General features: G+C 45.6%; 1 protein-coding gene across 5 annotated transcripts in view; it reads left to right on the forward strand.

Annotated features, from left to right (window-relative positions):
- The window catches only part of PKP4 (plakophilin 4), a 222,912-nt gene that overhangs the window by 191,130 nt on the left and 16,328 nt on the right, over nucleotides 1-15,454 (forward strand). For all 5 annotated transcript variants that reach the window (XM_076005559.1, XM_076005560.1, XM_076005558.1 and 2 more), the window contains exons 12-15: nucleotides 7,006-7,189; nucleotides 10,666-10,783; nucleotides 12,175-12,366; nucleotides 12,550-12,723. In XM_076005559.1, coding sequence (XP_075861674.1) covers nucleotides 7,006-7,189; nucleotides 10,666-10,783; nucleotides 12,175-12,366; nucleotides 12,550-12,723 — 668 coding nt within the window. The remainder of the gene's footprint in view (nucleotides 1-7,005; nucleotides 7,190-10,665; nucleotides 10,784-12,174; nucleotides 12,367-12,549; nucleotides 12,724-15,454) is intronic.

Consider the following 15,454-nt stretch of genomic DNA (forward strand, 5'->3'; position numbering starts at 1 on the left):
GCAGAGCAAGAGTGGCCAGGCCATTACCCTTCCTGCTGCTTCCTTTTGCATAACCTGTTCCCTTTTACTGACTCTCCTGTAACAGAGGAAACCGCCCTTTGCATCCCATATGGACCATTCTCAGCATTTCTGAATCATAACCTTATTTATTTTCTGTTCCCTTGTCAGGGAGCATAGGACTGTATAACTACATTATGTCATTAATCCTTTCAGCATACTCAGGCAGTAGCAAAACTACCTAGAATAAAGAATAGGTTGAAATGCAAATGTGATTCTGTGAATGGGTCTCTAGAAATTAATAGGTCTTTTCAAAAGTGCTGTGATTCACCTTTGTGCCTGCAAAATCACAGGAACTCAGGCTAACCTTGGTGTCCTCTGAAGACACTAAAGATCTGTCATGTCCCTGGGCTGGGGAGAGATTTCAGCGGCGGGAGCAATCATCTTCAAAGGGAACATGCAGGCTGGGCCCATCCTATGCAGCCCTGTGGCCAGCCCAGGTCTTCACTTGCACAGAGCTCTCTCCTGGGAAGCTTCCTTCCCTCAGACCACCTGAGCACCCACTCAACACTGCCCCTGAAAGCCCAGGTAGGAACCTCTCAGCATGCAGCTGGGCCTGAGGGAGCTCTCCCATCCCCAACAATTATTATGCATCTGCTGTGTGCAGGAAATCCCAGGGAGCGCTGAGGCGAGCAAGGCAGGCGCATGTTCTGGCTGGACCAGCAGGACTGCCCACCAGCTGGACGGCCAGCTGTGCCAGCCAGTGGGGGACACAGCAGCAGGCCTTGAGTGGCCGTGGGGACAGAAAGAGAAAGCCACAAGCCATGCCTGTAAGCCAGGAGCACTCCTGCAGGTCAATGCACATGTTTCAGCAGTCTCTGCTCACGTGGTGGCATCTTAGGAACCCTGGGAATGATTATATACCACATGACTTGTTCCTCAGAATTTATGCAGAGAGAGGCATTTTCTGTAATTGAGGGCAGTACTTTTGTTCCTCTCTCATAGTAATTGCTTCCCTGTTATTTTGATTCCACTTCACTTTCACAATTTGTTCACAGCATTCAGTTCTGGTGGAGAGCTTGGGTGATTAGCCTGGGACCACACATGGTAGACATTTCCCATGGCACTGCTCCTTTCCCTCCACCCCCTTGACTTCCTTCCATTTCTGTTACCAACACCAGATTTTCACACACACGCAAACTGCTGGCTCATCTTTCACGCCACCCTCAGCCTGCATCAGGCTCCAGATTCTCATGCAAGCACTCCCCCTGCTCTTGGCCTTCCCACAACCTCTTCTCCCCTTCAGGTCCTCGTCACCTCCCTTCTTGGCCCATCAGCCTCCCTGTCATCCCCAGGCTAACACCCACGCCTGCATTTCAGACTTCCCAACCTGGCCCTCCAAATCTGTAGTCCCTGCACCCACCTGCTGGGCCAGCCTGAGCAGCTCCAGACTGCCTGAAGAGCTCCTCGCCCCAGCCTGCATCTCCCTGGCCTCTGCCCCTCACGCTCCAGCTCAAATGGGGGTGCTCCGATTCTCCCAAACAGAAGTTCCCTCACTCTGAGAACCCTCCATGGAGAGGCAGCATGCTATTGAGTGAGTGTGGGCTTTGAAGCCAGATCAACTTGCTTCCTTCCTGCTCAGTGGCTCCAGGCAAATCACCTGTAACATACCTGCTTCCCCAGTGATACTCACAGTACATGCTGATGGTGTTTTGTAATGATGAACATGGAGCACTGGCACCCAGGCTATTCAAGCCATGCCTATTGCTCATCCTACCTGTTGCCACAACTGGCTGGTGGTTTAACAATTCATGGTAAGACCACCTGAGAGCAGACCACTCCCCTGTGTGTCTCCCTTGCAGTTTGGCATAAGATGAGCAAGTATCTCATCCAACACTACCCAATAGACATATAACATGAGCCACATATGTAATGCTAAATTTTCTAGTAGTTTCATCAAAAAAGGAAAAAAAAAAAACTTGAAATTTGTCCTAGTAATGTATTTTATTTGACTCAATAGTTCCAAAGTATCATTTCAACTTTTAAGGAGTAGAAAATTATTAATGAGCTTTTGTGTTCATTTTTTTTTTCATATCAAGTCTGCATAATCTAGTGTGTATTTTATGCTTAACACAGCACCTCTCCATTTGGACTAGCCACATTTCAGGTGCTCAATAGCGACATGTGGCTGATGGCTACCACACTGGGCAGCACAGGTCCACACTGTGCATGGGTAGAACTAACATTAATCTAAAAGATATGAGGTGTGTGGCTTTAAGGCTGGCAGGGGGTGGCGGATAGCTATATTATGGCAGGATAGAGTCACCATAGCATCTGACATTACTCTCTTCCTAATAAAAAGCCACAGAAGTTTGTAAAAACCCCACTGGGGCTAATGGGAGAACTTCAGGAGCAGCTGCAGAGAGAAGAAATGGAGATGTGTTTTTTGTTAGATCCTGAGTATTTCAGGTGGAGACTGTCTAGGGAGTAATAATGGAGGCATGTGCTAGGAGCAGGCAGGGGCCCTCAGGTCAGAGGCCCACTATCCTGCCTTGTTGTCAGCAGATTGTGAGTTGACGAGATACAAACACACCCTGGCCTTTGTATTATATTCGTACTATGAATGTAACATACCCCCACTTTTCAAAAATGCTTATAGGATGGGTAGACACGATACTGAATCCATAAATACAGAACTGCCAGGAGGGGACACACACACAGAGCAGTGTTCCTGCCCCTGGAGAGCTGGATCATAATCCTGAGAGCCACTTGTCAGGACGCTGTCTATACCTGGACAGGGTAAGGGAGATGGGGTAGGCACAGGACCTCTGTTATCGCTCTGTTTTCTTGAATGTTCTTTACACCTCCAAGGCTGGTTGTGAAGGAGACTGAAATGAGAGCACCGAAACACAAGGCAAATTCATGAAAGAAAGTGCAGGGGCATGTCTATTGGTGATATTTGAAGCGCACTGGTACATTTTTGGCTATTTTTTTCTTTTGGCAATATCCATGAGCACTTTTTTTTATGATTAGGAAATAGGGCATAAATTGAATCCTCTATAAAAATGAATGGTTTAAGATTGTCTTTCATATCAGAAAGGGAAAAAATGTGTAGGCTGTTGGGTATTTGTGCTATCAGAGAAATCACATTTTCCAAATGTTTGGTTGGTTTTTAATGTCCCTTAAGAAATACATTTTTCAAATAGTTGCTATTATTTTAATTAATCAGTGAAATAAGCTTCTAATTTGACTATAGAATTATTAGTTGGCCATTAGAATAGCTACAAAGCTGGTTTTAAATGTGGACTCTTTCAAAATTGTGCAGCGTAGGATTTATGTGAAATGGTATTTTAATTACTTTATTCATTCTTTGTGGGGAATATGAACTTTCATCTCTCCTGGCAGTATTTCATTGTGATTATTGGTTACTCATAATGGTGTGTACTTTTTCCTGTGGTAGAGAATAAGCAGCATTTTCTACAATAAATATGCATGAAGTCCCCTAATATTTTTTAAATTAGTTTGTATATATATATTCTTAGTCCTCACAACAAATAGCTAAATGCTCTAAATTAAATAAAACCTCAAGTTTCCTAAACCAAATTCTAGTTTATTTTTAACTTTCTCTTTAGGAACCAGTAGATAATGGAGTGTGCTGCTAAATCTTTTTGAAGCAAATTTTTACATTAGGATGTCAGAGCTGGTGGTTTATCATGTTGATGGAGAATGCTAATCCTACAGCTCTTCATTTTCTCATCAGTCTTGCTACATCTGGGAGTCGGTGTATTTTCTGTTCATTACTTACTGCTGTACCAAGATTCTTCCTGACCCATTAAATGAAACACGAGACAGACTAAGTGGAGAGAACATTGTTTTATTGCTGCATTAGTGAGGTGGAGCTCACACAGGTGTTATTTCTGGTCTTAAGAGTGGTGCTTTTTGCTTTGAGTATAAAAACCAAATTAATCATTTCATATCTAAGGCTTTTAAGTTTAATTGAATCATTTTCATTCAGCGTTTGTTAATCAAAACTGGTCGCTTTGGCTTTACATAATCTTATATTTGGAATGGAAAGTGGGGAAGAGAAACCAGTGTCTGGAGACTTGCTTTGATGTTCGAAATGGCTAGTTAAACCCACACCAAATGTCGTGGCTTTTTGCGATACGTGATGAAGTGCAGGATTAGAGGGATAATATAACACATAGTGCGGGATGATAAGGCTGCCTGTGTGTGGGCCCCTTGAATGCCACATACTTCGCAAAAATAGAAGCTTTCCCTTTTTTCTGGTTAAGAATAACTGAACGTTTTTTTTTTTGAAGTTGTAGAAATGAGAGCCTGAATTTCTACGGTAGACTGGTGTTGTGATCAATAAGTCATCTCAGTTGACCAAAAGATAGCACCGTCAGCCTGTCTTCTGAAGGATTATGTATTTTTCAACAATTTTACATTTTACATTTTGGCAGCAGTGCTGCTTTCTGTTCTGCGGTCAGAGGGATGGACGGGGATTCTGGCATGTCAGTGTGGCACTTGTGATTCTGGGGGATGGAGCGGCAGCAGGATTCTTCCCTCCCCATAGCGAAGGTGGCGGCTTCAGCGCAACAGGCAGGCAAAACTACGCTGACGGATCTCATTAAAGATCCAGAACATTGTTCCGCCCCTCTCCCCATAGTTACAGGCCTTAAAGACATTCCCAAATACTCAGTTTTTAGAAAAGGCATAAATGGTAAGGTAATACTTATAAGTAAGGTAATGCTTATAAGCTAAGTCTGATAGGCAGGAAATAAAAGGGAAATCTAAAAACAAATATGGGACATAAAATGGGTCCATCAACCAATATTTTTGAGTACCTACCATGTGTCCTGCATATGTGCCACAGGACATAGAAAAGAATGGATAATGACATGGCATGTGCTCCTCATTGTACTTGCCTGATGAAATTTAAATTAAAATTAAACATAGAAATACAAATGCTCATCATCCTTTAAAAAATTAACTTGTAGAATTTCAGACCTATAAAAATAGTGAAATGGGAAAGTTAATTCATTTGGGGCAGCTTGACTCTTTAAGGTATTCTGTAAAGCGCACAATGCCTGGCACAGAGTAAGGCCACCGTAAATGGTGATGTCACTATTGTTTATACTGACTTAGGAATGTGTATACTGTGTCCAATCCCAAGTAAATGTGATGGCTAAGAGTAAACTGGAGAATGACGTACAACTCCCCTGGTCATTCTCAATGCCTGGGAAGAAGGAAGGGCAGGATGAAAGTCTAGTACCGGCACGGACAATCAGGGGAATCCTCAAATCAGGGAAATATCTTTTTGCCAGAAGTAGGTCTTACAGGTAGCCAGCAGTAGAGGCAGACACAACAAACGCAGGTTTTTCTGCCAGCAGCCAGAGAATTTCTCTGCACCAACTGCAGGATCCAACGTGCCAAAGAACCACCCTTCTTCTTAGTCATGTTTTCACCTGAAGTTTGTGACACAGGTTGTTTAATTTTCTTTATGTATATCTAACTTTTTACTTATAACCTATAATATGATAGGCTTTACTTTCCATAAACCTTGCTTGCAGTTAACTTTACTGGAATGCAATTATTCTGTGAAGTAGAAAGTAGCTTATTGGGCCTGGGTACAGTGGCTCACGCCTGTAATTCTAGCGCTTTGAGAGGCCAAAGCAGGAGGATTTCTTGAGCCCAGGAGTTTGAGGTTGTAATGAGCTATAATGACACTACTGTGCTCCACCCCAGGTGACAAAGCAAGACCCTGTCTCAAAAAACGTATTAAAAAATGCGGCTCTCTCCTATGTTGAATTTTGTGGAGTGATGAATTCGAAAGGCTTTTACAGAAAGAATTTGTGCCAATGGCATTAGGAATCACATGTTATAAAATTGTCAACAGGGGGAGGTTAGGAACTGACACTTTCCCCATTGATGGCCCCCAAGTCTGGCTCATGCTGCTGTAGGCCCCATTGATGAGCATGTAGGCCCTGGGTTGGCCTCATTAGCAGGAAATGTTCAAGCCACATTTGTGGCAGCATCCATCACTCCTCCACCCCACCCCCGATGCCTTGACCCACTCTTTCTTCTCTTTTCACTCCCTTCTCCTGTTATCTGGTCAAGACTGCCCAAGAATTCTCATCCTTAGCTCCTGGGTCCCTTCTGTGGTCATCAGTCCTCCAACACCTTTCCCTACAGCAGTGTTTGTCAAATGTCTTTTAGATTTGAAGCAGAAACAGTGGAGCCCAATACTGAGCACAGGTAAATATGGAGCTGCTCTGGGTCGATGGGGCTGGAGATCTTCTGGAGCCTGCTGCCAATTCTGCCCCAACTGCCACGTGGCTGCCCCATCAAAGTCCAGCAAAGCTTCCAGAATCTAGGAGCACAGTTTAAAACCATTGCCCCCCCCCCCCAGCATTTTAAAGAGAAAATAGGCAATTTTATAAGAATCCTGGAAAAAATACTCTGCCTGTAGACTTTAAATTCTTTTCCTAAGTATCTACAGTATGTGCTGCCTTCCTACCAGGACCCTACCTATTGGTTCCACAGGTAGTTACATAAGCAAAGGTCTGTCAGAAGAACAGAATAAACTTTCAGAGGTGTAAAGCAAGATCTTTCTGTTTCCTGATGCTGAACTGTCCAAATCCCCCTCCCATCCTGTGCCCACCCCTCTTCAAGGGAAAATCAGTCCAGACCTAACTAGATGGAGCACAGCTGAGGCTGAGGGCCTGAAAGGCTGTAGCTGTGGTAGGGTAGGAATGGACAGCAGGTGGAAGCTCTTGGGGAATGAATGAAGGAAACCAACCCAGCGAGGGCCACAAGTCAAAGTCAGGTGAAAGAGGAGAGTGGCGGGCACAGGCTCAGAGCAGAAGAGTGGCCCCGCAGGACGGGGTCAGAGATTAGGTTTGGAACAGACTGAGTTTCTATTGATTGGGGCTAACCTGTTTGTTTCCTTTCTAAAGCTGCGGGATCTCTAACCATCGATGTGCTTTTTGAAATCTCATTATTTAGGAGTTCTTTGGAATTTATCCTCATGTGATGCTGTAAAGATGACAATCATTCGAGATGCTCTCTCAACCTTGACAAACACTGTGATCGTTCCACATTCTGGATGGAATAACTCTTCTTTTGATGATGATCATAAAATTAAATTTCAGACTTCACTAGTTCTGCGTAATACAACAGGTTGCCTAAGGTAAATTCTTTATCCTTATCAATTAATTCTGTGACTAAATAATATGTATGATAGGTAAATTGATTTTAGGAGGACTTTTATAATTTTGTTAATATCTATCTAGGTTTCCAGTTTTGTTTCAAACTTCAGGCCACTGCACTTTGTTATTTTGTAAGAAAAACATAAGCACAGACTGGTACCCTTTATAAAGGTATCTTATAAATGACTCTTCTGTGAATTATTCAGAAAGGCCCTCTCAGTCTAAGATTACTGCCAAAATTCCAGTGTTTTTCACTTATAACAGCATTTTTCTGGTTATCACATTCTGATTGCTAATGTATTTGCAGCCTGGTTTTTGTTTAAATTCTAAATGTGATTAAAACCTTTTTGCTTTTAAAGGAGTATAAAGAGGTGTGTGATTTAAACAATCATTGGGTTTTAGTTTTTTTAAAAAAATGAAAATGAGCCCAAGTTCTACTTTTTTGGTCATTACCATTAGCATTTAAAATCTATAAAGCCTCTCTTATGCGTGCACAGTACAACTCATTATTTGGCATTAACACTCATCAGCTCAGCTTGGACCCCGTTTGCCAGCCTTACAATGCCCTGGGCGGGAAACAGAAGCCTCGGTGCAGAGTGGCACAGTGACAGGGAGGACAGCCTCAGGCCTCAGACAGCCTGACCTCTAGTCCCACTTGGAGCCTCAGTTTCCTCATCTTTAGGATAAGGCTCGTGATACCGCGTCAGGGTAGTGAGGAGTCAGCAGGTGCACGTGGAAAGTACTCCATGCACTGTCATGGAGGGAGCGCTTCACGAGTGGCATTTAACATTTAAGTCAAGACGGCTAAGCATCTCTGGGGCAGAGAGCTTGGAAGAGGGGCAGGCATCTGTGCAGCTGCTCTGGAGCCTGGCGCCTTCCTTGTGACAGGTGGCTATCGGCCCCTGTTTGGGGAAAGGTCAGGGCTGGGTGGCGATGAGAGTCAGGATCCCGGAAAACAAGCCAACTCCGTTTCACCCAGATGCCCGCACAGCGTGGGTCACGTGGTCTACTAATCACCTGAGGAAGCATCTCATGCTCTCCCCACCAGGATGCACAGAGGTGTAATCGCCCCTCAGCCAGCGGGCTGGGCTTCAGGGAAAGCCCTGGGGCAGGACACACCCTCACTTTCCCCAGTGGTTCGGACTGTAGACATTTGGCAAATGCCTTCTGCGTGAAACCAGTGATGAGCAAGACAGACTAGGTCCCTGCTCTAATGGGACCACACTCTATTGGGAAGACAGACAAATAAGGAAACAAAATAACAGCAGGTGCCATAAAAATAAATAGGGTGGTGTAAGGGTTAAGGGGTGGTTACTCAGGTGGTCTCTCAAGAAGGTGAAGTTTGAACCCACATCTGAACTACCACAGGAGCCACCCATCTGAGGGTTCGGCTCAGGAAGACAAGAGTTCCAGGCCGGGGGAACAGGTCGTGTAAAGGCTCTGGGGCAGGAGTGAGCTTGTGGCTGCAGTTTAGAGAACAAAGGGGAGAGTAGTACCAGATCATGTAGGATTTTGTAAGTCAGGTGACGGAGTTGGCATTTACTCCAAGTGCCATGGGAAGCCATCAGATGGTTCTGAGCAGAGGAAACACGGGGCTGGTTTCTGGCTGGAAGACTGAGCATGGGCAGAAGTGGACACAGGAAGATCAGGCCGCTACAGTGCCCCAGGCAAACTGTGAGTGGCCTAGACCAGGGCCCTCCCTAGAGGTAGGCAGATTTGGTTATCTCAACAAGCTGATAAGACTTGCTAATAGATTGAATGTAAAGGATGAGGAAAAGGGATGAAATAAGGATAACACCCATATCTTTGGCTGGATCAACTGGAAACAAAAATGCTGTTGATGAGATAGATATGCGTGGGGGGTGGGGGGAGGAGAATGTCTGGAGGCATGAGCAGTGGAGAGTGTTGATGACATCCCTTTTGAGGAGTATGATTAAGCATGTGGTCATGTCAAGAAAACAACTGGGTAAATGAGTCTGGAGTTCTGGAGAAAGGTCAAGGCTACAGGCAGACATTCAGTAGTCCCGGGTCCATAGGTTGCATTCAATCCAAGGAGCAGAAGGAGGCACCTGGGAGAGGACAGACATAAAGACGAGAAGGGACCGAAGGAGAGTGCTGTGGCTGTCCTGGAGGAACCCGAGGGCAGGGCTAAGAAGGGGACGCAGTGAGGTGGGAGACACCAGAACAGGGCGCAGTCCCAGGTGCCTGCAGAGGAAAGGAAGAGGTCGGCTGTTGAGCGCTGCTGAGAGGCGACCTGAGTTTAGAGCAGAGAGGGACCACGGGCCACAGTGTCTTTGTGGCCCCACAAAAACAAAGGTGAAAAGAAAAGTCATTGCAATCCCCCTTATCTAGTCTAGCAGAGTTAGCCTAGAACCCTTGTTAATGGGACATAAAATAGATCCTAACTTGGTATCCATTTATGAAAGCAAATTGATATCAAAAGTTACCAAACAGATGAAACTCAAAACAATTATCAGGGTTTTTTATAATCGAAAAGATGAGAAAAATTTTAATATAAGCAAATCTCCACGTTTAACCTGAAATTTTTGTTTCCTCTGAACATGTCAAGAAACCTTTAATGACCACCTACTGTATGCAAAACCTTATAATAGGCACAGGGGACTGCAAGGACAGTCTGGCCTAACAAGGGAGGTAAAGCATGTCTCAAAATCACCACCATGGCTAATACACGTGCCTTGTATGTGGCAGGCACTTTGCTAATTGCTTTATATGTACAACGCGTTTCCTCCTCACAACAACCCTACATGGTAGTTACTGTTATTTTCCCGTTTTAACCTGTGATGAGGCTGAAGAGCATCGGTCCCTAAATAATTTACACTGGGGAGTTGGAAAGCGACATGTCCTGAGAGAGGTACAGTTAAAGTCCACATCCTTAGGTTCCTTTCCATTTCCGTGGATAAGAGGGAGTCGGTCATTATTGCGAGCTTTTGGGATATTAAAATGCAAGCTGCAAGGCCGGGCGCTGTGGCTCACGCCTGTAATCCTAGCTCTTGGGAGGCCGAGGCGGGCGGATTGCTCAAGGTCAGGAGTTCAAAACCAGCCTGAGCAAGAGCGAGACCCCGTCTCTACTATAAATAGAAAGAAATTAATTGGCCAACTGATATATATATATATATAAAAATTAGCCGGGCATGGTGGCGCATGCCTGTAGTCCCAGCTACTCGGGAGGCTGAGGCAGAAGGATCACTCAAGCCCAGGAGTTTGAGGTTGCTGTGAGCTAGGCTGACGCCACGGCACTCACTCTAGCCTGGACAACAAAGCGAGACTCTGTCTCAAAAAAAAAAAAAAAAAAATGCAAGCTGCAAAATGCCTCCCCACGCCAAGTCTCAGTGGCTGCAGTCTGTGGTCTGTTCTCTCAGATCGTGAAGGTGAGAGTGCATGGCTAAGGAGTAAGTTGTTCATCTCGGCAGCCCCCACCTTGTCTCCACCCATTTAGGAACCTCAGCTCCGCAGGGGAGGAGGCCCGGAAGCAGATGCGGTCCTGCGAGGGGCTGGTGGACTCGCTGCTGTACGTGATCCACACGTGTGTGAACACATCCGATTACGACAGCAAGGTCAGTGCCCGCCGGGCCACGTGAGGGCTCAGCGGCCAATGACGACAGCCGCCTGATGCCACTGTTTGCATGCTAGTGATTCTCTCCCCGTGGGGATACACTTCAGATCAAAGGGCGAGTCTTGAAAAATTACTGGTTGAGAGGGACGTGGTGACTTAAGAAAATAGACCTAGAACCGAGCAGACAGGATGACTCAGTGTGGGACAGACTGAGCAGAAGGGCACAGCAGCAGGGCTGCAGAGAGGTGCAGCCACGTTAGTGCTGCGGTGGGGGCTACAGACTGCACCCGGGCAAGAAGAGCACAGAGAATGGGGGCATTTAGCGCCTCACCAGGAACTTTTACTCAATAGATGCTCAAATACAGATGGATCTGATTCTGGGGTGGGGGATACAGGGGCGGAGGAAACAGCAGCAAGGCGATCACCTTGAGAACAAGCCCAGGAGAACCCAAGGAAGCCCCTTCGCTTCCCTCCTGTGCTCCGTCCCTGCCAGAGCAGGGCACTCTGCTCATCATTTGTCAGCTGTGACAACCATCCAGGCTCTGCCCTCGTAGCTGAGAGGTGGGAGTAAACAGGGAGGAAGGACTAAAAGTCAGGAGTTATAAGGCAGGCCAGGCACAAGGCGTCAGGCTGGGCCGGGCTAGTAGAAGCTATTGGTAGGTCTTGGGTTGTAAAGATGAGTCTGAGAGAGAAAAGAGTGGTGAGCTCAGGGAGAAGGTTGGGAGGTGAGAGGTGAGAGCCAAGTTTTTTCTGGAGCCTCATTGAACCAAAAGATCTGCAGGTGAAATTGAGAGGCATAAGCAGGTTGGAAAAGGGAGCTTGCTAGATGGGCAAGTGTTGAGCTTGGTGTTAGACACCCAGTTGAAGTGATAGTTGGTCTCCCAATTAGAGATGTGATGCAGAGTTTAAGAAACAAAAGACCATGGACAGAAGGCAAATGTCAACAGAGCAAAAAATCACTGAACATTCCTCAAAGGGTAAACTTGGGAGATTGAGGAAGCGGCAGAGGTGGAGCTTGAGGGCAGTGCTGTCACCAGGGAGGGAGTTGGTGCACCTGTTGTCATGCTGAGGGTCTACAGTGGTGAGAAGGAACGAGGTTCTGGCATCTCAGGTGCAGTCAGGCGCTGCCGTGGACTGAAGCAGAAACACTGGGCCGCAGCCTTGCCCATTAGTCAGCACAGAATCAGATCCCAATGGCTCTGCACCCTATCGTTTGGGTATCCCCCCAAAACCCTACAGTCATGATTCTTTCTCTGGATTGTTTTAAGGTTCCCATAAATAAAAGGTAGTTTTCATATTCTCCATTTATTTCCTGTCAGTAGTGTTCAGTACAGAAGCACTTCGCTCTAACATGCTGAGATGTGTTTACCTGTACTCCGTGTTGGGTTTCAGACAGTGGAGAACTGCGTGTGCACCCTGAGGAACCTGTCCTATCGGCTGGAACTGGAGGTCCCTCAGGCCCGGCTGCTGGGGCTGAACGAACTGGATGACTTACTGGGAAAAGAGTCTCCCAGCAAAGACTCTGAGCCAAGCTGCTGGGGGAAGAAGAAGAAAAAGAAAAAGAGGACTCCACAAGAGGATCAAGTTAGCATTTTATTTGACATGAAACGCCATAGTTTCATTTTTAGGGGAGTGATAAATCCCATATTTAGCAAGAAACAAAATTTCTACATAGATAACAGCTGAGTCCAGCAAAGATGAATATTTTTGTGTGTTGGAGATCGTGTTCGTTTTGCTTCCCTTTAATGTGTGCTGTCTGTCTTTCAGTGGGATGGAGTTGGCCCTATCCCAGGACTGTCAAAGTCCCCCAAAGGGGTGGAGATGCTGTGGCACCCGTCAGTGGTGAAACCATATCTGACTCTTCTAGCAGAAAGTTCCAACCCAGCCACCTTGGAAGGCTCCGCTGGATCCCTCCAGAACCTCTCTGCTGGCAACTGGAAGGTGGGATGTCTTCCACTCGTCTGCACTGCTTTCTGTCCCTACAGCCAGATCAGCCATGATGGTGTAAGGGGTGTTTAGAGCCTGTCTGTGAAAGGGACGGAGGGAGGAAAGGGAGACACGGGCAGTTGCTGTGGGTATCCAAAGACGAATACAACATCTTCCCTCCCTGGGAGAAACCGAAGGCTGGTGGGAAAGCAGGTCGTGCCAGCGCAGTGTAGAATCCTCAGGATGTGTGTGCTGCGGGATCTCGAGGACATCTCGGCCCGCTGAGCAGGGCAAGGGGAGGGCAAGGAGGTGGGAGGCTTCCTGCAGAGGTATGCTGTCCCGAATTCAGTCTTGGAGGATGAGGAAAGTTAAGCCGGCAGAATCTGAGATTGGGGTGTAATCAAGACAACGGGACAAGAGAAAAGCCCTGCGGCGAAGAGAGGAGAGGACCATGCAGGTTGAGGCCACAGGCTGCTCACGGGGACATAGGGGGCAGGCCGGAGAGTGGCCCAGGATGGAGCCATACAGCATGGACAGGCGTGATGGCCAGGCTTCAGGAGCCAGGACCTACCCTGCAGACAAGAGGGGCCACTGACAGAGTTTGAGAGGGACAGGCGGATGTGGACCCTACTTGGAACACTTCCGTGGTCAGGGAGACAGTGAGGCCCGAGTTAGAGCTCAGGGTGGGCAGCACTGTGGGGGCAGCAGGTGGACCACTCTGTTCCTTCCCAGACACTTGCAGAGCACATCTAAATTTTCATATCTCCTTGTAGATGTGAGACTATGGAAACTGAAGGTGGTTTCCTCTTCTTGCCACTATAAGCAAGTTCTCAGAACTTTTTAAATGTCATCCAGCAACTTCCAGACAGTCCTTGTCTGAAACATTTCCAATCTCTAGAAATTTCCTGACAAGTGTATTTTAGTAGTTATTATAATGCTTGGTTTTGGCCACTTCCCCCCGCAACCCCGCATCCCCGCCACCACCCAAAATGAGAATCTTTTGGTGACTATATTATCCATGATAGTGAAAAGCACTGAAAGGCCTAGGTATGGTTGTTTCACACAGGTGGCTGCTATATTGAATAAATACAGGTAATTATGGTCTAAGCCAGTGTGATTATTTTGTTGTTGCACCTAATTAAAGTGCTAATAACTCGGTGTTTAAGTGCCAGCTCTGGAGACACACCACCTGGCCGAATCCTGGCCCCTCTGCTTACTAGCTGGGGCCTGGGATCTCTCTGTCCTCAGTTTCATCATCTATAAACTGAAGGAAGGTAATATTAATACCTACGTTATGAGGCAATTGTAAGGATTAAATGAAATAATAAGTGTGGAGGACCGAAGGCAGTTCCCAGCACATAAATATTTGTAAATGCTTATGTTGTAGACCAGTGTCCACCTTCAGCATCCGTGACCAAAGGATGACTTGGCAATAATAAAAAAGACAGTACTTCAAAGAGATGTGATTTGAGTTGTTCAGAATTTTATGTCTGGGATCATTTAGTGAATGAAAGTTAGATGGCAACGCTAGTTTAAAATATAAACATTATATTTAAGTGATTTCAAAAGTTTCTAAAACATTGAGTCAAAATATTGGACCCTCATTAAGAAAACGAGATAATCATAGCCACAGATGTTATCAAATCAGAGGCTATTTGGGGAGCCACAGTGATGACTGTGGTGCTCCGGAAGGGAGGTGCTCGGGGCTGGGCTGGGCTGGGCTGGGCTCTGCTGGTCGGTCTCCAAGTGAAACAGAAGGAGTTGGTTATGTTGTTGCAGGTTTCAGAGAGAAATTGATAAAACTGCCCGAGTACTTTACCTTATAGCAAGTCTTGTACTCTCCCCCCTGTAGATTTCATTTGAGTTGAAAAATAGGAGTAGTCATTTCATGTGAGGAATGTTAATAGGATCTGTGAAATGCATCTTTTCCTCCCATTTGGATTATTAAAATTATTCTGTTGGTATTCAAGTTACTGGAGGGTCAGTGACATATTCTGACATTCAAAATAATACAAAGGGCTGGTAGATCTTTGTCTTCTAGTCTTAGCCGCAGCAGGAAAGTATTAGATGTTTTATGAGCAATGTCTTCCAATTATCCTAAATCTTGAAAGATGATCTGCATTGGTAAAAATGTCAATTAAAGCTTAAAGCAGGATTAAAGATCTGTTTTTCTAATGTTACTTCTTTTTGGTTGTGTCACTGATGACTTAGCGCTCATTTCCAATTCATATGATGCACAAACTGACTCACTGTACAGAGTTGCCTCATAGTCACAAAAGAATTGCTTGACTGCAAATTAAAATATATATATATATATATATAAGAGCAGCAGCAGCTAACTCGTCTTGAATGAGAATGCATTTTGCACACAAATATACTTACTTTTTTGCCAGTCTGTATGAATTGTGATGCTTGATGTTTCTGGAGAATTCCCTTTCTTCTGAGGCAAGGGATTTTTCCAAGCAATCTCTTTGACAGGTTATTGAACTCTAAATATTGTTTCAGGGAATATAGAAAAAAAAATAAAAATGGCTGGATGCAGACAGGTTCTCCTTTAATGTGCACTGATGGTTACTATCTCTGCCACCTATTTATAGCCTTTAGGCCTGGCATGGGACCAACTGCAGAGAAAACACACGATCCTTCCTTAATCATGTTTATGTATCTGAGATAGAAAGTAATCACTGCCTTCTCTTTTCTGCACAAAAATATCTGGCAGATGGTGGTTTGAGATTTTCAGGCTTTG

The sequence above is a fragment of the Microcebus murinus genome, chromosome 8 (assembly GCF_040939455.1).
Source record: "Microcebus murinus isolate Inina chromosome 8, M.murinus_Inina_mat1.0, whole genome shotgun sequence".
Lineage (NCBI taxonomy): Eukaryota > Metazoa > Chordata > Mammalia > Primates > Cheirogaleidae > Microcebus > Microcebus murinus.